The sequence below is a fragment of the Delphinapterus leucas genome, unplaced genomic scaffold (genome assembly GCF_059928025.1).
Source record: "Delphinapterus leucas isolate spDelLeu-1000000601 "Yukka" unplaced genomic scaffold, BTC_Dleu_Yukka2 spDelLeu_asBTCV2_sq67, whole genome shotgun sequence".
Classification (NCBI taxonomy): Eukaryota; Metazoa; Chordata; class Mammalia; order Artiodactyla; family Monodontidae; genus Delphinapterus; species Delphinapterus leucas.
In genome coordinates this window covers 1,037,438-1,060,139 of record NW_028322276.1, presented here as the reverse complement: position 1 = coordinate 1,060,139, position 22,702 = coordinate 1,037,438, and the positions used below count along the sequence as shown (strand labels likewise).

General features: G+C 42.8%; 1 protein-coding gene across 8 annotated transcripts in view; it reads left to right on the top strand.

The window, feature by feature from the left end:
- The window catches only part of LOC111171318 (uncharacterized), a 41,241-nt gene extending 19,357 nt beyond the window's left edge, over positions 1–21,884 (top strand). For 2 of the 8 annotated variants that reach the window (XM_089906103.1, XM_089906101.1), the window contains one exon: positions 9,728–20,116. In XM_089906103.1, coding sequence (XP_089762229.1) covers positions 10,934–11,620 — 687 coding nt within the window. In that variant the 5' untranslated portion in view covers positions 9,728–10,933 and the 3' untranslated portion in view covers positions 11,621–20,116. The other 6 variants (XR_016391710.1, XR_016391711.1, XR_016391709.1 and 3 more) reach the window with 6 other exon arrangements.
- The last annotated feature ends 818 nt before the right edge of the window (positions 21,885–22,702 follow it).

Here is a 22,702-nt window from a genome sequence, read left to right as displayed (position 1 = left end):
CATTACCACAATCGCACGTACTCCTTACTAGTCTGCCACCAACACGCAGAATAATGCTGGACACAGATAAGGGCTATTTTATCTAACAGACAAGTGACTTTATGTTGCTAAGTAATTCTTCTGCTCGGGGGACTACTATGAGGTTTGAACACAGCAAAATACACATAACAGCTTTTATCCCCCTTTCTACATGAACTCCAAGTAATAATCTCATGGGTCTTAAGTTCATTGGATTCTGTTAGAAAACAGTGTTAACCACATTATGAAAACGTTGCTTCCTTCCTGGCTGAGACGTCTAGGCAGCATGCAGCCTGTCTTTCCTCTTGGGCAAGAAGAGCAGCAACCAGAGACTTTTACTGTCTTTGAGTGAAGTGTCGGGTGACAACCTTCAGTGTTTCCCCCCTTCAGGGTGCTCGAACTTGGGCTGCCATTGATGCCCTCACACTTGAGCCTTGGCATGTTGTCCTGCACTTGCATTGCATGCACTGTTCTCAGCACAGAACTTCAGATCCATCTAGCATTTCCCACACGTACCAGGGCATCCGCTCTGCCAAACAGATATAATTTCCCAGTTGGAGCAAGAAGAGTAGGTGTGGAGGGAAGAGGAGGGTTTCCCCAGGCTGGGGTCCAAGTCAGCTCCAGACACATGTGTTCTGTGTGGGGAGGGAGCAGGGCACTTGGAATGTCAACTGGAAGTTGGCTCGACTAAAGGATATTTTTAGAAATGTATGTGAAGCCATTGAGTCAAATTATCCAGATTCTGTCATTATGCATCACACATAAATTTCTCTTCACGCTTCCCCCTGTACTTTTCACCTCAGAGAAGCAAAATTCCTGTCCGCGTGAGAGTTAAAATTTCATGTTTTTGTCTTTGCCACGGTCTCCTTAATAATTTTTCCTCTCATATTCCCTGTAGCGTCTGAATTTATTTTAGTTTTCTTTTACCTAAACACTGAACATCTTATTAACATTTTTCTAAACCATGTTTCTATTCCACTGGTGTATTCCTCAAATTCATGTTCTTTCCCCATGTAATGTACTTTTCAACAATTTAATCCCCAAATGTCACATGTGTCGTTTCTTATTTATTTATTTAATTTAATTATTATTTTTGTCTTATTTCAAGCAAAAATTTTGACCATTAAAAGCAAGAAATGATATCCAGGCAAGTTATTTTCCTGGTGGAACAATGTAGCTGTAAGAAAATAGTAAATTTCTTCAGGTGTGAACACTGGTCATCCACATGTGAAACCTGGGAATGAGGTAAGTGAGGAATTCAGCAGATTCATAGAACTCAGTTATGGTGCAGTGTAAACACTAGCCCAGCATAAAGTGTTCACTTTATGGACTAAATTAGACTGAATTTTGATGATATCTAGTAGAAATGTTACAAAGAGGGGATGTCCATGCAGAGGATTTACATACTATGTGTATGTAACTGACATGGAGATCATTTTAACTGGAGAATATCATTGAATAGACTTACATACACATGAGTTTTCAAAACATAGAAAACACTTTTACTGTAATGAATGAAGGAGAGCCCTGAGAGATTTTTAATTCCGTAGTCAACATTGAATTATCTCACTGGATCTATCAAAGCTAAAATCAAACTGAAATGCCGGAGTTCATATCAAAATTCTGACATGGAAAAACTCTTATCAAGAATGTTTTACCACACATTTCAGCTATGAATTCATAATTTTGGCTAATAACCTCTTATTTTATAAATAAGTAGAATAAAAATATAGATTTGTTAAGTAATCTTAGAATGATAAATACAAAATTTTGTAACAATAAGTACTTTTGTAAATAGGTTAGCATTAAGAAATATATATAAACAAAGTTATATGTGACAATTATTATGATCCACTTAATTGTGATTGTCAGTAAGGTTGTCAGTTGCTTTCTCATCAGAAATTTTGCAGGCCAGAAGAGAGTGAAATGATATGCTTAAAGTATGGCGGAAACTACCTACCAACAATTCTATATCTTACAATATTATTCTTCAAAAATGAGGAAAATGAGAGACAGTCTCAGACAAAAGCTGAAGGAGTTCAGTACCATAATACCTATCCTTCAAGAAATGCTAAAGGGAGTACTTCAAGTTCAAATGAAAGGACACCAGTAACTTGAGGCCATATGAAAATACATATTTCTCTGATAAAGGTAAATAAATTGACAAATAGAAAAAAAAACTAAAATTTTGACTTGTAACTACACTTTTTATTATTCTAGGATATTTTTTAAAACCAAAATATTAAAATAATTATAAATTTATTGCTATTGCGTGATTGTTTCCCCAAAAATTCATATGTTAAAAATACAACCTCCAAATGTGTTGGTATTAGGATGTAGGGCCTTTGGGGGGTGCTTAGGTTATGAAGGGAGAGCCACCATGAATAGGATGTGTGTGCTTTTATTTATTTTAAAATATGTATTTATTTACTTATTTGGCTGCATTCGCTCTTAGTTGCAGCACGTGGGATCTTTGTTGTGACGCACAGGCTTCATATCTAGCTGTGATATGGGGGCTCTGTAGTTGCAGCACACAGGCTCTCTAGTTGTGGCAGACAGGTTCTAGAGCCAGCATACAGGCTCAATAGTTGTGGTGCATGGGCTTAGTTACCCTGTGGCATGTGTGATCTTAGTTCTCTGACCAGAGATCGAACCCATGTCCCCTGCATTGGAAGGTGGATTCTTAACCACTGGCCTACCAGGGAAGTCTCTTGTGTGCTTTTAAAAGAGACCCCAGAGAGCTCTCTAGCCCCTTCCTCCAGGTGATGATATAATGAAAAGTCTATGACTCAGAAAAAGACCTTTACCTAACCACCTTGATCTCACACTTCAGCCTCCAGAACCATGAGAAATAAACTTCTGTTTATAAGCTACCCAAGCTGTGGCATTTTGTTATAGCATCCCCTAATAACGAATTCGTACATCTACATTAACAGAAAACAATGTATAAATATGTGACTTGTGACATTAATAACATGTAATTAATGCGTAAATATGTGATTTGTGACATTAATAACATGTAAGTAATGTGTAATGTAATTGGAGATGTAATAGAGATTTTGCGTGTGATTAAGTTTATGTTGATATCAGTTTAAGCTAGTTTGATAGGATTTTATATGTAATCTCCATGGTATCCACAAATTTATTATCTATAGAATATACACAGAAGGAAATTAAAAGTAAGTCAAGTCAGTGGACTTCCCTGGTGGTCCAGTGGCGAAGACCCCACGCTCCCAATGCAGAGGGCCTGGGCTCAATCCCTGGTCAGGGAACTAGATCCCCCATGCCACAACTAAGAGTTTGCATGCCACAAAGAAGATCAAAGGTCCCCCATGACACAAGTAAGACCTGGCACAGCCAAAGAAATTAATTTTAAAAATGGGTCAGTACAAAAAGTAAGAACAAAGGACGTCAGTATGTGAGAAAATATGGGACAGAAAAGCTATATGACATTACAGAAAACAAATTGGCAATTAAATGTCATTCCATATCAGTAATTTATATATATATACATATATATATATATATATGGCTTAAACTCATCAGTTAAAAAATAAAGATGGCCCCAGCCTTTTTCCGGCATCCAGGCCTGGAGGGGCTGCTCTGAAGACGGGCGAGCAGCAGGGAGGCCCACGGTGAATCCCTGCCAGACACGAGCTGTTCGTCGTTTTCCCGGGACAGCTCCAGGGTCTTGGTGTCCAGAGAGCTGCTGATGGAGGACAGCGGCGGCCGTGGAGGTATATGGGACAGGTTGCTCATCAACTCCAAGCGTAATTTCAGAAAGAATTCCACTCTTCAAACAGTTCGGATAGAGAGGAGTCCCCTATTGGACCAAGTACAGAGCTTTCTCCCACAGATGGCTCAGGCAAACGAAAAGCTAAGGAAAGAGATGGCAGCTGCACCACCTGGTCATTTCAATATTGAAAATATTGACACTCTCGGAAAAGTTATGCAAATGGATATGGCCTTGTTTGAGATGAATCAGTCTGATTCAAAAGAAGATGACAGTTCACAAGAGAATTCACAAGACAGTTCAGAGGACAGTTCAGAATTTGAGGATGAAGATGATAGCACCTCTTCTGAAGGTGAAGTCACCACCGATACCATTAAGCTTCCTAACTCAGAAGATGGAAAAGGCAAAATAGAGGTTCTGGACCGCCCTGCCAGTGAAAAAAAAGAAAACAGTGACATTAACAATCTGAGAAACAGGTGATAGTTCCCGCTAATGCTGTGAAAAAGAATGTGGCTTGCTGGTTATTTTGCATTTCAGATACCTATGGTGCTTGTTTGCAAAAATGAATGTATTTTGCTTCTTGGAGAAAGAAGCTAGCTTTTTTTTTTTTTTTTTTTTTTTTTTTGCGGTACGCGGGCCTCTCACTGTTGTGGCCTCTCCCGTTGCGGAGCAAAGGCTCCGGACGTGCAGGCTCAGCGGCCATGGCTCACGGGCCCAGCAGCTCCGCGGCATGTGGGATCTTCCCGGACCGGGGCACGAACCCGTGTCCCCTGCATCGGCAGGCGGACTCTCAACCACTGCGCCACCAGGGAAGCCCGAAGCTAGCTTTTAAAGAGTTGGAAGAGATAGCATTTGGGGATCTTCTAAGAGCAGACTGTTTTTGATCTCATGCTAAAGAGATTTAGTTTAGAAAGCTTAACTTTATGTATGATGATGAGTGAATTTGTTGACATCCTCTTTCATCAACATAGACTTCAGAAATCTCAAACTTATTTTAAAGTAAAAATACAAGTTACCCATTTGTTTTTGTTTTAAATTGGCCTCTTGGGGCTTCCCTGGTGGTGCAGTGGTTGAGAGTCCGCCTGCCAATGCAGGGGACACGGGTTCATGCCCCGGTCCAGGAGGATCTCATATGCATGGAGCGGCTGGGCCTGTGAGCCATGGCCGCTGAGCCTGCGCATCTGGAGCCTGTGCTCCGCAACGGGAGAGGCCACAGCAGTGAGGCCCGCGTACTGAAAAAACAAAACAAAACAAACACTTATGTTGGTTTTTTTTTTTAGGTTATTATAAAGTCACATTTATTTGTTACCATCAAAATAGGTTCAGTGAGGGAGAATTTTTTTTTTAAACATCTTTATTGGAGTATAGTTTCTTCATAATGTTGTGTTGGTTTCTGCTCTGTAACAAAGTGAATCAGCTATATGTATACATGTGTGCCCATGTTCCCTCCCTCTTGCGTCTCCCTTCCACCCTCCCTATCCCACCCCGAGGGAGAAATTTTTTACAAAGAAAATACTTATATTTAGATGCCCTCAGACATATCTACTTTAATTTAAAAACAAATCCTTTCCAGTTTGAGCTGGAAAACTGGTGCTCTGGTTTAATCACTGTCAGTGACTCTGTAGCCTCTCGATGCATGTAGAATTTGCTGGTTGGAAAATTTTGTGGTTTTTTTGGTTTTCTTTTTTCTTTTTCTCATAAAGGAATTTTTTGTTTGTTTCAGCTATTAAAATTATTCCTTCCAGTTGCCCACAGTTTTGAAACCTATTAATTGTAGAGAATAGGGACACCCTAGGAAAATAGGTCACAGTACATAAAAAGGTAGTAACAGGTTTTCCCTTTCAAAAGGCAAAATGATCCTGCATTGGAGTTGCCTTTCTGCCACATTCTTGATCTTATTTAACTTGTTTGGGACCTCATCTGCCATGGGACTGGCTTTGCTCAGGATATAGACCTGAGAGTTTAAAGGACTGTCCCCAAGTGCATTGAGTTGATGAGACTTTGTTGCCTAATATTTTAGGGGTTTGTTTTAACTATTTTTTCCTACTCCTCTCATTAGCTTATGACATCTTGTAAATACTCTGAAGATAATTCTCCAAGTTCCTTCTGGTATTTTTCATTGGGAATTGGAAATCGGCTGTGCACTCAAAGTATGCAGAAGTGAACAGATCTGGAAACGAGACTTCTCAGCTGCAAAGGGTATTATGCTGTACTTTGTAGCACCAAACACAGCTGTGATGAATTATTGGTGTGTTTAAGGATTGTCTTCTACCAGATAATATTCATGCCACATTGTGGGAAGAGTTGTATTTGTCTGGTTCACCCCTTAGCTTGTTGCATGGTAGACAGTAGGCACCGAATGATGTCGATAAATGAATTTACAGGTATATTGAGGATGTACAGGGCATTTTAAGCCATAGTATCCATGCGGATATGAAAGTGTAACTTCGATGGTCAGTGAAAGAGAGTAGTCAGTCTAGAATACATACTAGTGTGTAGAATTATATTTCTCTCCTGCCATGGCCTTCTCATATAATACGACTAGGTGTTCTATACAGTTAAAGAAGTCAACTAAATTCAGTTCCTCTGGACATTCTTATGACATAGGAGGAAAAGGAAAAACAAAAATTTAATATGTGATAGGGATGTCGTTTTAAGTTAAGTGTAAGATAGTTGAATTATTTAATATACAGAGTCAGGGGTGGCTGTTTTTAAACAAATTTGGATACTACGATAAATTATGTAGGTCTTAAAGATTTAAATATAAAGAAATAAAATTATGTTTCATACTAAAATATAGGTGAATATTTAATAACATTAAAAAAAACAAAGATGGACAAGATAGACATAAAAAGGGTCCAACTATATGTTGCCTACAAGAGACTCACTTAGAAGTAAGGACATTCATATGCTGAAAGTGAAAATATTGGAAGAGATATTGCATGAGAACACTAAGCAAAGAGAAGAGGAGTGGCTCTTCTGCTTCTGCAGCTGAGGCTGTGGCCCCTATTTTTCAGGGAGTAACCAAAGGCAGGGGGCAGGGGCAGGGGCTGGGGCTGGGGCTGGGGCTGGGGCACCCCTCCCACCCTCTGCACCTTGAGCCAGGGAAGTCAGAGGGACTTGGTACCCCTCCCGAATTCCATTCTTCCTCCAATGAGAATGGTGCTAATCAATAAGGACCAGGCTATAGAGCTGATTCACTTTGTTATAAAGCAGAAATTAACACACCAGTGTAAAGCAATTATACTCCAAAAAAGATGTTTAAAAATAAAGAAAAATAAAGATCTGGGGAAAAGAGATGGTCCCCATGGAGAATGCCTATATCCTAAGTTTATCTGCTGTTGGGTTGGCTTGAGAGAGGGCAGGAGCTACATGATGTGTTCTCTCCCTTCAAATCCATTAACTTTTTCTTTCTTGATGCACGCACACACCCACACACACAAAACCAGTATAAAGCCCATATATATAGAAGGCTAAAGGGTTGGTCTATGAGCTTGAAAAGAGGGAAATAGAACACTTGAGACCGACTGCAGCAATGTGTTTGTGTCTGTGCATGTGCATTACTAGGTGGAGTGTCCACAGTATCCATCAGATACTTAAGGGAGAACATATCTCCCAAGTGTTCTGGATTTTGTAAATTATCACAGGACAACAGTCTTCAAGAAAAATCAGCTCTCTCACACACCACTCATTAAAGTAACAAATATTTATTGAGAGTCTCCAGGATTCCAGCATGTGGAATTTTCTCGAGACTAAGAGGTGAAATGTATAACATAACCACCTTCACCAAGTATATAGCTCAGTGGAGGCAATAAGAATATCTCCCATTTTTTCTATTTAAGTATGACTCAGGGTTTAAGGTAATTTTTTGCACCGTGTCCACAGTGTCCCAGGACTGACACCTTCCTCAAGCTCAGCACCTAGAACATAGATCTGATTGAACTAAACTGGTGATGCACCTGCTTCCAGTGAGGCTGTGGCCTCTAATGGCTGTCTCCTGCTCCTGTGTCCGTGGCCTCCTCAGGATATGGGAGACACTTAGGTTGATTCCTCAGTGCGTTGTGTACTTCCAAGGCCGAGAACTTGCTGAGCAAAACATAACTTCTTTACTTTTGTGAACACCTGGCCTCTAAAAGGCAGAAATATTTAGTGACAATGTACTAAGGACGTAATTCCTTAGTCATTCCCTGACCTAAACTCTCTGTCACAGAGACAGGTTAAACCACGGAATCAGGCTTATGGGTCATGACTTGGCTGTGTCAAGAAGTTCTAGGCCATGTGGGAAGACTCGTCTCTCCTCCGAGATTTCTGCTTCAACCAACGGGGAGCAGCTTCCTTAAGGTCTGAACTGAAAAACCCTATAAATTCACATATTGAAGTCCAGACGCTTGTACCTCAGAATGTGACTGTATTTGGGAATAGGGCCTTACGAGAGATGATGAAGTTAAAGTGGGTCACGTGGGTGAGCCCTAATCCAGAGCTGTGCCCCTGTGAGAAGATTAGGACACAGCCATGCACACTCAGCTCATAGAGTTAAGTCCATCTGCAGATGCAGCAAGAATGCGGCCATCTGCAAGCAAGGGAGAGAGGCCTCAGAAGAAACTGAAGCTGTAGACACCTTGATCTTGGACTCAAAGCCTCCAGAGCTGTGAGAAAATTAAGCCTCCCAGTCTGCACTATCTTGTTCTGGCAACCCTAGCAAAACCCTAATACAGCTTTATTTCTCCTCTATCCTCCTCCTTGCAAATAAAACTTATGAAAATACCACCCAAAAACACAGTGTATCAAGTATTTGAAAGAAAAACGCAGGGGAACCACTGCAGGGGCTGATGAACTACACAGCCATGATTCCACTGGTTTTCTTTGTCTCCTACCAAAGTAAGGGAAAATAGTCAAAATCACCATGGAAGGCTCGAGTAGACATTTTAGAGAAAGCATAGCTCCGTGGTAAAACACACTTGACATGTACTCATTTGGTAGAAATAGTAAATGCATTTTAACCCTTGGAGGTTTAAAAAATTCGATTTCTAGAGAGGTTGTAATACATGTAACATGGTTGAAGATCCTGAAAATTGCATTACATTGTGCCCCGCACCGCCTCCCCCTCTTTGCCCAGGAGCCCCTGCCCTCCACAGGTAGCCATGTATCTGGTTTTCCACGGCAAATTTCCAGAGTGTCTTTATGTGCATACAAGCAAATATGAATATACATTTCTCCTTGGCACCCTAATTAAAAACACAAATAGAACACTAGGCACGGTGTTGTTATAGCTTGCTTTTATTCATTTGACAGTATCTTGCCAATTATCCTCTATCAAGACATCGTTTCCTGCACGACAGTGCACTGAATGGATGATGTACTATAATGCACTTTGCCAATCCACGTTGGGATGAACGCTGCTATTCAATAATCTGTATATTACAAACAATGCAGCCATGCATAATTCTGCTGCTAGCGAATGTGTAGGGTATGTTTCTAAAGGATTTATAACCTGGAGTGTTTCTCAGAGCATTTGATAAGATACTCTGTTGCTGAATCCTTCTGTGGAGACTAGCAATGAGCCTTTCTCTTTCTGTAAACTGCAACTTATCAGATCTATCCCCCCCCCCATTTTAAGAATGCTTCCCAGCCTCTTGTACCATTCAGAAACCCTCCATAATCTTCTCAGCACCTCTCTTTATTCTCACACCCGTCACAGCCTTACCTGGCACATACCTGCTGTCTCCACCTTGCCCTCTGCCCATTTATAGCAGGCTTTAGAAATACTGAAATCCCCCCTTTGATCATCTTCAATTAATCAGCTACTGTGTGACTCAACTTTACTCAGTTTTATCACTAATTACAAACAATGGTAATCACAATACTGTTGAGTAACGACAATAGTAATTTTCAGTTCTGTAGAATTTCTCACTCCACCAGTGTCTACACTAGTGGATCTCCAAACAAATTCTCAAGTCACAAATTGTTTCTTGCCAGGACAACGCTGTATGGTCATCTAGTCGTCCTTGCAGCAGCAGACGCCAGGTAACAAGCAAATGGAGGCAAAACCACCGGGGTAGATCTGGATGGCACGGAAGAGAAGGTGCACCTCCACCCCTCCGCACTCATCCCCTCTGGACCACCACAGGTCACATTTCTCTCCCCGAGTTGTCTCCTCGTCCACACGCGCGTTCAGAGACCATACCGGTATGAGATTCTCACGAGGAGCCTCTGACAACCGCGCCCACACAGGACCGCGCATCGCCTCATGCCTCCTCACGACCATCACCAGACGCCCCAGGCAACTCCCCATTTCCCCATTTGTTAGGTTTCTCCGACCACCAAGCCACAGGCGGGACCGTGGCTGCGCCTGGAGCGCCCTCCCCGCTCGCCCGAGGCTGTCCTTGCTGTCACCTGTGGTGAGAGGACCTGGTCCACACAAGCGCTTCGCCGACGAGGCCAACAGAAGTGGGACGCCGGGCGCTACCCCGTAGACGCACCTCGTCCTGCAGGGGAATACCGTCTGCGGAGCCCCATGACCGCTTCTCGCGGATTTCGGAGAAAGTGGCCGCAGGGGAGGAGCTCCACCACGGCGACGGGACCGGGACGCACCGTTTCCCCAAGGCGGCCAAGAAGCAGCACCGGGCGTCCTATTGGACAGGACGTCGCGGTCCCTTGTGAAGGAGGACGTGAAGGCAGGGGTCTCACTTCCAGTGCCTCCGCGTTACGCCATTCGGGCCCTACCCACTGCGGAGAAAAACATATTTGGAAATAAGGGCGAACAGGATCAAGAGAGAAGGCCGGCGGAAACTTGGCGGCGTCCACGTCCGTAGGAGACTTTGAACCACTCTCAGGCGACACTAGGAAAGCGAAAGTACTACCACATGGCCACACGGACGACTCCGGGGATGGATACCCTCTCTTGGCCACGTGCTTCAATGTGGGCGTTTCACGCGCAAGGGAGTGCCGGTCGAACCGCCCAGACCCACCACTCAACGATTTCTAGGGAGCGCAGCGCCGGCCTCACACTACACATGTCTACACGTCCAAGTCCCGCGAGAGCAGCAAGCGCCCATGCCCCGGAGACCGGGACCCAAGCGCGCCAGCCAACAAGCATATCGGGCCCTCCAAGGGCCTCAAAGCCCGTGCCCGGTGCGTTCCCCACGTCCGGAGTGGGACGCTGGTGGACCGAAGTGGTAGAAAATGAACGCTCCTAAAGTGGCTCAGAAGGACGGACCATTAAGCTTCAGGCGCCCCGGAGGGCTCGCAAGACCCTCTCCGTACACAACGCGGCAGGCTGCCCAGGTAGGTTCGAGTCCGCTCAGTTCCCGTGGCTGGAGGGGCACGGGCGGTTGCTGGTCGACCAAGCCAGGCAACCCTCACTTTCACCTAGGAAGCGCGGCAACGATCACTGCCTCAAATACCTACACACCCAATCTCCAGCGACCGCAGGAGGAGCCCATGTCCCGGGACCACCGGGACAGTCGCCACACGCATAGCCGGCCTCCCGGAACGCTGCCTCGCGCCCGCCGTCCGAATGTCAGCCCTCGCAAAGATCGCCGAAGCTCCGGAGACAAGGGACGATATAAAAGCGGCCGCCAGGTGGCGCCCGACAACCAGCTCGAACGTCCCCGGGCCGGATCCCGATCGCCGATCGGCGAGGGCGCAGTGCCGGCCGCGCAAACGCCCGAGCTCGTCTCGGGGCGCCCGGCTCGGCACGACACGGCGCGACCCCGGCAGCAGACGGGGGACGAGGAGCTGCGAAGATGGTGCCGGGAGGCTGCCGCGAAGGAGACGCGCTCTTCACGCTATTCCTGGGCCGCCGGCCGCTGTAAACAAGGAAAATTCTGCAGGGGGATGGACTGCGTGAACTGTAAACTGAAACCATGAACGTACCAATAGAAAACATGGACGACATTTTATTCTGTAATTGCAGAGTGGAGATGTTACTAAAACATAAAAACCAGGGCCCAGAAGCCATAAAGGAAACGATTGATAACCTGACCACCTAACTGATCTTTACATATTCCACAAGCAAAGTCAAATGACAAGAAGTGGGTAGGTGGGAACATTTGTATTTGTGCAAATACATGTGTACTAAGAATATTGATATCAGTATTACTTAAGAACAGAACATTTAGGAAACAGCCATTGAGAGGGACCAGGTAAGTAAATTTCAAGTACATTCAGACAATACAGTACTATCACTTTGTGCTTTGATTTATTGATATATTTTTTAAATGAGCTAGATGTATAGGTATTGACTTGGATAAAATGTTGATGACAAGCTGTCTAATGAAAATAGCGAGTTTATATATATCTTTTGAAAAGAGTAAATGGAAAAGTAGAGGATTGGAATAGGTAAAGCAACTTTGCAAAACAAGAGTAAATTCCTCCTTATAGCCTGGTGTCAAGAACCAGAACGATGAGTGTGTCAGAAACAAACATGAGCCACACTTCCTGCTTTTCTGCCCCCTCCTTCTGCAGTCCTGGGACAGGCAGCTGGCATCTCAGCCCCTCAATCTCTCCTCCACCCACACCCAGAGCCACCTACAGGCAAGAAGAACTTTCACTCTGCAGGCCTGGCCTCCCTATGTCCTCAGCCTGTTTCCTCATATCAGGAACCCTTAGCAATTCACTTGGTTTGCCCAGTCGTCCATGCCGAGGGTTGCTCGCCCCAACCTACACCTGTGCAGCCTTTCTCTCCAAAAGCTTTGAGCTGATTTCCCAAGGGAAGAACATTCCCCTGACATAGCAGGTATGAGCCAAGAGGACAGCTGGAAGTTTGCGCCTGGATCCATCATACAAATGTTGTGTGCACTCAACACCCAAAGACACAAGAGCGATGGAGGGTCCACTGTATTGTTAGCGCAGCATGGCCATTGCTTTCTAAAAACACGCAGGCTCAATCAGCAAGTCCAGCTGTGGCACGAAGAAAAAAGAAACGCACACACACATATCGGCAGGTAATCCATACTGCTGCCAGGTCTGAGAGTGCTGGGAGCAGAAAACAGATCATTGTTGCCACTTCTTGGGTCCCCTGTGCTGAAAAATCCTGGTGGCTGTATTGATGTTACTGGCGGGGAGTGAGGGCTTCGAGCTCCCTAATGCGTCATTTCCTGTCCAGTGCCCTATATTTCATTCTGTCTGTCATACACTTTCTCCTCAATACACAGTTACAATTAGGAAAATAATAATCTGCATATGTTACATTCAATTTTCAAGTTTGAACAAAGGTGAAGAACACATAGGGAGGGACTTCCCTGGTGGCGCAGTGGTTGAGAGTCCACATGCCAATGCAGGAAACATGGGTTTGATCCCTGGTCTGGGAGGATCCCACGTGCCGTGGAACGGCCAAGCCCAGGAGCCACAACTACTGAGCATGCGCCCCTGGAGCCCGTGCTCAGCAGTAAGAGAAGACACCGCAATGACTAACCCGTGTCCCTCAACGAAGAGTAGCCCCTGCTCGCAGCAAGTAGAGAAAGCCCGTGCTCAGCAACAAAAACCCAACACAGCCAAAAATAAATAAAATAGGAAACTATTTAAAAAGAAAAGTACACATAGGATAATTGAGTTATTGTGAAGGAAGGAAATTTTATTTATCTTCTTTTATAGACTTAAAAATGTTCAAATATAGTCTATAAAAAGTTTAATATTTTAAAAATTAGAAATAGTCAATAATTCCTCATTACTCTTTATTGTCCAGCACCCACCTCCACCCCAGCACCTTTCACATCTGCTCCACCCTCCACCCCCACCCCGGGTCTGCAAACTTGTTTCTCTCATTACTATCACCTGTGTTCACCACACACCTAAGGCTGTTGTAGTCATTCACATGGTAATTAGGGAGTTTTTCTTTACTGAGCCTAAGGGCTGTATTTATTGTTTTTAGTGAAAATCTCTCCCGTGTGTTCTGTGAAGTCACAGCATTAATGGAGTCTGGAACAAGTGGGTGTGAATGACGGAAGGAGATTATTTCCACATCAGTCTCCCTAACAGGGTGGTGAACATAACTGGCATTAGTATTTCATGGGTGCACTTAGAAGATCCAGGCCAAAAGGAGAAACCTGACCATTTGGCAAAAGACGGACCAATTCAAGAATAAAAATAAGTCTCTTCTCGCCTGTTGTTTCATTGTAAGGAACTCAGCCAACACTTGTCCGCCTCTGCATACTTATGCAGGGTCAGTTGAAAAACTGAGCAGTTAAAGATGAGGAAAGGGAAATCAACCAAGAGAATCCAGGCATTTAAAGCATTGTTAGGCATGCCAGGCATGTATCCCCAGCCACCCACCTGGGAATGAGCTCTATTACCTAACCCCCAGGCGTGTGTAGATATGGTGAACCCCCCTCTCTCCAGGGTCAAAAATAAGGCAGTGTAGGCTACTGCACATAATCAAGACAGTAATATTTTCATTTACACATAAAACATGAAAATCCTTGGGTGTTGTACTTTTTCAGAGTTATTTCATTAATGTTCAGTTCCTAGGAGTTACACCAAACTGCAGGAAACCCGCACAATGATCAGTTGGGGAATGTTGACTCCACAGAAAGAACAACACTCTCAAATGTTTCATGAAATAATCCTTGATCAAACGCACCAGGATTTTTTCTCCAACACCCGCCCCAGTGCTTCAGAGGCCCCACCCTCCCTGCTGTGCCCTCTCCCCACAACCCGGATGCCCTTGCCCTCAGTCACCTTGGTTCCTCCCCATGTGGGAATCAGGCAACATGAGAACCTCAGCCCTATTGCTGCCCTCCAAGGCCTTGGACCATGTGGCCAGGCCACTTTGGATCTACTTCATGGTGGGGAAAACAATCCAGGGACTCATGTCTTGTTGGAAGGTCTTGTCACACAAATCAGGGCTAAAAACCTCTTGCACAGGAAAGCAGCAGGAGTACGTACATCATAAGCCCACTGTTGGGTACCACAATCCACACAGGGCAGACACGCTCATCAAATATAGAGTGAAGTTTAATTTGGGGTGAAATTTAGTCGACACCTTCCGATACATTAGTGAAAGAGTAGGTGGAGTTCTGTCCTACTAAATGTCATGGGGAGAAACATTCTTCATTTCATAATTTTTCTATAGCCAAGTATGTGTCAAGTGTCAAGTGCTACCTAAGTCAATGTTCATCATTAACTACTGCATAGACAAATACTGATAATGTGTCAGGAAGAGGCGTGGATCACAACCCTTTGATCCTGAGATCCTGAAGAGAAAACATTCCTTTTGAGACCCTGTGATTGAGATTTACCTACGTTTGCTCATTTATCTTTAGTACAACCCTGTTACTTATAGATTAGTTACCTTTTAACAAGTAACATAAGCTAGGTTCTGAAATTTTGCTTCTGTGAGAAGATCATGCAGCTAGGAAATGACAGAGCTAGAATTCAAACGTAGCTCAGGCTGTTTCTGAATCTCAAATTCCTAAATATGCTGGTGTTGAGGTGTGGATCCCAGATTCAAATTTCACCTGGCTATGTCACCTATCAAATCAGTGGTTGGAATCCTCCCTGTTATCATAACACCTCCCCTCCAGTCTGTTCACACAATGACTACCGTGCTTAGGTTCTCCCAACACAGGAATCCTCCAGTGCATTGACCCAGCCTCCCGATCATTCCCATGTCTCCTAAGTTTTATGGAACAATTCTCAGGTCCCTCTGACTTCTCAGCACAGCTGATGATCAAGGCCCCAATGAGAGATGACAAAAAAATCCGCTTCCTATGGCTGCATCTCTCATACGTATCTCCCAATGAGTTTTATAAATATCTGGCATCCTACCAGGACGTGATCATAAACCATTCTCCCATGCTTTGCACACACTTCGAATGTTCCCCTTGTTTTTTTGAATCCCTGAAATTCTCACCTTCCCTCACTTTCAACACTGTGCTCACCTCCTACCATGCAGATGAAGTAGAATATTCGAAGAAATGTGTCAGCTCACTATCATGAAGTTAACACCTATTCCTGAATCTTCACCCATTGGCTATGCCACTCCTGTTGAAACTGAAAGTCATTTCTACGCCTCGATAAGCCCATTTTTCTCAAATGTATCCCCTTCTCTCCTGCTCTCTGGAGGATGTTTTATTATTAATTGTAAACTGAAGCTCTTCTACCAGCGAACACCCATCTCTTCCCAGTCCATTCCCTTTCATCTTTTTCAGTTTCTTCATTCTTGAAACAAAATCTCTGAACCAATATATCTCTAGTTCCTGCCCAATGAATTTCCTCCTTCCAAAGTAAACTGAAAGTGCAGTGCTGGATTAGTGACAATCTCTGGGCGCCCCTCCCACAGTCTGATTTACTAGGGATGATCTCCCTGTTACTGCTGACTTGCATATACATAAACCTTTATAACATTATAGTTATCTCTCCGTGATTAAATCCAATGAATGTTTCTCAGTATTTTACTTGGACCCAAGCAGAATTGGACTATGACCTCCGTCAGGAAATTTATATCTCCAAGGTCCTCTGACATCACAAACTCCCCACTGCCTTTAAACTAGTCAGTTCCTGCCAGTACTGTGCGCAGTTCTCCTCAAACAATACTATTTCAACATCTCAAGACTCCATTGTAGCCCTCTTCTCTCTTTTTACTATATACACCATCTTCGAAAACTGTTATAATTATTCAGTCTTCTCCTGTTACCACTATGATAACAATGCATAAAAACGAATGCTAGATTTCATTTCTGAGGTCTCATCCATAATTGCATGGGAAGCAGACACCTACAATGAAATGTATATCAGACAGAAGCCAGGAACTTCCTCCCCAAATAAAAACTACTACTCCTCTCGTCTGCAGTCTCAGATAGCGGCTCCACTAATTATTTGGGGCTCAGTCATTGACATAACGTCCCAGAACCACACAAACAGAACCAAGCATCGATTTTATCTCTACAATGAGCGCTCTCATCTCTGTTCATCACCTCCCTGATATACACATACATAGTTCCAGCTACACTTACACTGCTTCACTTTCAGGTTAAATGTCAGTGCCTCAGAGATTCCTTCTTTAAATTACTAGCTAAGTAACTCTCCTCTCTCTGTTGTCTTGAATAGAACCTACAGGCAACACACGTAATATTTCACGATATCTCTACTCATCATTTTTTTCTTTTCTTTTTCTCCTGTTTTCCTCTCTGCACAAATTGCAGAAAAGTAAACCGTAGAGTCATAAAGCAAGTTTCTCTTGACTATTACATAAGAATTGTAAATGCACAGAAATTCCATGTACACAGTAACCTAATCTACTCTCAGATGGCCTGTGACCAATGTTCTTTAATCAAATTAAAAAACTATCTTTAAATTAATAATTCTTTGAATAATAAATGACTTTGATTCCTCCTGGGGAAAATTTTATTTAGTAATCACCAGAAACAGAATGTGTGGGAAAACTGAGTTTGTGTCTTTACTTGAGTATACAACTACCACACTCCTGAGTTCAAAGTTTTAGTCTCTTTCTATAGAATCAGGCATAGAATTGTCTGCGGGCTCCTGTTAATAGATCTGATAACCTCATATATTTTATAATCATAAAGAAATAACTCCTTTAATCTGGATGCCAATCAGGATAAATCTAATCAAGGAACAACTTCCCTGACACAAACTTTTCCTTCTCAACACGTTAACCACTTACATATATGTAAGGAAAGTATAAGAGATTCCTTTAATTTGCTAATATTCTAAAAACCTCCAAAAGCAGTCTTGATGCCTTGGCCGGAGGTCTCACTGTTTTGTGAATTGTGGCCAGTTCTGGGAAGAGAATTGCAGCTGGAGGATTAGTCTTTATATAAATATGTTTAACCTACCAACAACCCATCAGGCTGTGGTTTTGTGTGGCTTTATATAAGGACTGGTGTTGTTTGATGATATCAAACATTCAAGGAAGATATTTTTAGGGTTTTATAGCATTTGTATTTTAATACCAAGGTAAATAATAATTAAATTATAATCAATTACATGAAGTTTCCAGGGAAGCAGGAGAGAAAAGAATACAATTGGAGAAAATGGGCTTGGCCAAGGAAGAGATGATTCTTCAATTCTTACTATGGGCTTGGGAATAAACCGTGAGGAATATTTGTAGATTTTGTGACAGTGAGCTGAAGGATTTCCTCAAATTATTTGATTAATCTGTCTAGTAGAAAGTGGTCCCTTTTGTGGAAAGTGGCGAAAGTACTGAGAACGATTAAAAATCAAAAGATATGGAGAAGGTCTGAAATATTTGTGAGGCATAGAATAAGACTGAATCATCTAGATATAGTACAATGGCCAGCGATATTTGAAAGATGTTGGGAGGTTTGCGAACCCCACCAGATTTAATATCCTAGTTAGATTCAGTCATGGAAGAAGCAGGTACTTGGAGCCCTAAAAGATTGGAGTCTTGACCAGCAAATGTGATGAATTTAGAAGGAATATGGAAAGGGGAATATGGAAATTGTTGGTCTTCATAACTATATGTTGAAATCACTTGATTTGATTAATTTGGAATAAAAATGAAGACGGTTGGCACACATGTTAGGAGAGTGGGGTCAGTGCACTGGAGGTTCTCCTAGCATTTGGGGCGAGAGAGGAAACTGAATAATAACTTGGAATATCATGGGTTAATTACCTTTAAAAACTCTTTGATTTTTATTTCCTAATAAATAAATTTGGGATACTAATATTTCCCTTATGAGAAGCAGTAGCCAAAGCCTGCTTAGTTTGACCGTGGGAAACAAGATTACTCCTCTTTTCTCATAGACCAGTTCACATTTGCAGGTGGGGTGGTTGTTCACTCCCAGGTAAAGATTTATGGGTTCATTACTCTTAGGTCTGAAAACTCTAGATAGGATTCAAGTCTCATGGCTTTCTTCTCTTTCCTTGGACTTTCCTGCTTAGAGTAAACAGTGTCTCTGAGAGAGACTACTAGCAGCTGAGTTCTTGGCAATGTGTCCCCAGGTGAGTGGGGACTTTTTTTTCTCCTGAAATGGTAACTCTCTTTCCGGTGGATAGAAAGGTGTCACCACTTGGACTGAGTGCTCTAAGTGTATCCTGGTGGGAGTCAAGTCTCTGAGCACTAGTCCTGTCGTCTGGCATCTCTGTGAGGATGGTGGAGTAGGGCAAGGGCTAATACAGCAACCGTCTCCTTTCCAACATTTATACCGACGTGCTCCAGACTCCATGAAAGCTGTGTTGGTAAAGAGGGCACATGAGAGGTTGTATTTCTCTCCGCTCAGTCATGGGTTTGACGGGGGTGTGACTCACTCCATAAGCGAGTCGGCAATGCAGTGAGCTCTGTCATGTGATGGACACAAGTGGAGGGATGAGCAAGAGCAGAAGTTCAAGGTCTGGCAGGGGAGGAGGTGTGTGGACAGGTGAGATCAATACGTCCAGGGTCAGAGATGCTGGCTAGACGGCTGTGCAGGGCTGAGGGGGCAGGAGAAAGAGAAGAAGCCCTTCAGCAGGACTGGCCCAGAGAGGACAGTGGAGCCAATTTTGCTTTTTCTTTCTTTGTTTTTCCAATTTTTAATCTATTTTCTGAGAATACAATTGACTATTTTGAAAACTCTAAAAAGTCACAACAAAATATTCCCTTTCATTCTTGTTCCAAACCAGCCATTTCCCCCCTGTTTAGGTACCTTTGTTCAGAAACTGGAAGCACTTTCCAGAAAGCATTTTTCCCTTAATTGGTGCATTGAGTAGGATATAGTAGAAGAGGAACACTTAGAAAACTGTGGCGATATGTGAAGCCCTGGAGAGGCCTGAACCATCGAGAGTCTCCGATTAGTCTCTGAGCAGGCATGACAGGAGGAAGCTACAGGAGAGACAATGATAGTCAAAGCGGTGAGGTCCCAGGAAACCAGGAGGGAAAGAGGGACCTCAACCCACAGGAAAGGTCAGTTGGGGATCATCTTACAGTTTGGCAACCCCGGGACCGCTGGCTTGTAAAGTTGAGCCCGTCTGTCCTCATATCTGGTGATGAATGCATGCTCTGTGTTGAGGTTAGGTAGGCAGCGACTGCGGACCCCAAGTTGTATACACAGTCTGTTCACTCACACAAAATGGTGGACATTGCATCAAGGCTCTCTGACTTTTTAATGACTAATTCACCTGTAGCTTTTATTTATTGGGTTTTGTTATGTTCAAACATGTCATGTCAGCTCACTTAATCACTCAACTCTCGTGAGAGGTTATTAACGTATTTCCCACATGAGAACAGTGAGGTATGTATTGGGGAATACTTTGCCTGTAGTCACTGCTGATAAGTGGCAGAACACGTATATTGCCTGTCTTGTGCTAAGTCCGTAGACTTAACTGAAAGTAGTGGGGAGCAGGGATATTTATGAAATCCCAAGTACACGTTTTTTAATTGCCAGTCAGCTCAGAATTAACATTCTTTTGTGGACTGTGCAGGTTATTTCACACCACCCCTCATGTGATACTCCTTTACCATGAATGTCACTCTGTATTCAGAGTGTGCCCATCTCTGTGATGCAACTGAAAGGCATACGCCAAGTCAGCCCAGAGGAACATTGGACTTGACGTCAAACAGGTTTGAGCTTTTGATACACACAGCTACCTATTCTCAGTACTGTCACCCTCGACCATCACCTCTGGACATTTGGGTAAACGGGGCAGCCTGAACCAGAATGTTCTGCATGTTTTTAGGAATCACTGATTTTCAAGACATGTGACTGTGAACTTCATCCAGAACTGGATTAATGTCAATTGCAGGTTTCTTTGAGTGAAATGTCTCTGGAATCTTGTTGAAGTCAGTGTAGAAAAATCCCTCCGACAGTGTCACAATTCTGTGAACGTATCAATCTTATTGATCTAACCTGCATATTCCTTGGCCTTAGAGGAAAGGATGGCTCTGTGGCTACTGGTGCTAAACGTCAACGCAGCACCCATTGTTTCAGTCCCTCCCTTTCGGTGCTTTTCCTCATCTTTATCTCGCCAACAACCCACCCATTTTATTTTTCGTTTGTTTTACCCTTAAAGATATATTCTAATTGTCAATATCCTATAATATGTTTCCAATTTCTTATATATTGCTCCATTTCATACCTTTTCTCTGTGTTAAAGATCAACATTTTAAACATGTTCACAGACAGTAGCTTCAGGAAGAAGCCATTTATCTGAAGGTCAATAGTAAGTTTATGAGGATAAACCCCACTGTCCACATTAGAGACATGATCTTAGGGTAAGAGGAATTCAGCCCAACCATCTGACTGAAAGTGGACTTAAACGCTGGCCCGGCAGAGGTTTTTGAATAGTTTGCATTTGGAACCATTTTTCCCCCCCAAAAAACTGTACCTTGAGTTTCAAAAGGGCAGTTGCTTAAATGTAGCTCGTATATATAGTGTTTGAAAAATAAAGAAGACCTAAAACTTAATCAGAAAACGATGGCTGTGAGAGGCTACAAATTAGAAAAATCTATATGAATTCAGCAAAGTGAGACTCTACGTGAATATAAGTAACATGGTGGGGGAGGGTAGTTAGTGGAGACCATCACTGAGGGAGCAGCCTAGAATTCATGTGTAGAGAACTAAAGAAATGAATTTTATGTGAGCAAACTTTTAACAGTCTTTCCTTTCTTTATCAATAGCAGAGACTTCACACTGGAGAAGAGCCCACTGAATGTAACAAATATGAGGAGATTTCACATAGAACTCAACTATCACGCCACATGAGTGACCTCTCACAGGACAGAAACCCTATGCTTGCAATCAATTTGGAAGAGCCTTCAGCCTTTATTCATCATTGAATTAACATAAGATAATTTAGACTGGAGTGAAACCATGCAGGTCTCATCAATGTGGGAAGGCTTGTAGACAATGCTGTAACCTTAGATGACATGAGAAAACTCACCCTGTAGTGAACCCCTATATATGCTATAAACATGGAGGATAGTTTAGCTGGAGCCTCATATTTAAATACACCAGAAACTCACACTGGAGAGAACGCTTAATGTGATAAATGTGGGACACACTTCAGCAGAGCCTTAACTTTTATTCACACTGATGAACTCACAAGGTGAGAAGGCCTCTGTCTCAAAACACTGTAAAATCTGGTGCTTCAATTATTCTATTCCATTTATATTTTCTATTAATGTGCCTCTCATGACTTAAAATTGAATTACAAATAAATTTAATTTTTCACAAGAGTCCTAGTCCTAGAGAATTTGTGGACCCGGCCATGAAAATTCCAAGAATTCAGTCAGGCAGGGGTTTATTCCTGCAACAGAATTTTTTATCCAAAATGTTTTTTCCCCCACCTAGAACAGATAGATATGTCAGAATCAAGAAGGTGGGAGACCATTCCAGAAACACAATATTGTAAAGCAACTATACCCCCAATAAATAAAATAAGGTAAGATAAAATAAAATAAATCATTGCAGACATGGAGAGTTCCATTTTCAGATTTGGAGAGGGTAGGGGCTTCCTGATAAGGTCGGGCTCCTCTTCAGATACATTGCTTTTACTTTGTTGGTCTAAAAACATTCATTATAACCCTAAAGTCCACGGATGTCTAATGGGTGAAAGCATGGTATTGTAGGGGTCTATAAAGCATGGGATGTTGCCTGCAACATTTGTGTGTCTGTGCTCCTGTCTGTGTACATGCACACGCACACAAACAAACATGCAAGCAAGGGAGAGAGCATAGAGCATCCATCTGATCCTAAAGAGAAAATGTGAGTCTGGAATCAATGGTATAAATGTGTCATCAGGAGAGAGAGCATCCAAGATACCTTAGTCATTAATTTATCAAATTTTCAATTATTAACAAATATTTACTGAAAGCTTCCAGGATTTCAGAACTTGGCTTGTTATGAGGACTAAATTGTAAATAATACAATGTTCCTATCTTCGTAGAACTCTACATTCTAACGCAGTCAGTTCAAATACACTGCAATATAAAATTTCTGATATTGAAAATCAAACATACATAAGGGTTTACAAATTGTGTAACTACAAAATGCT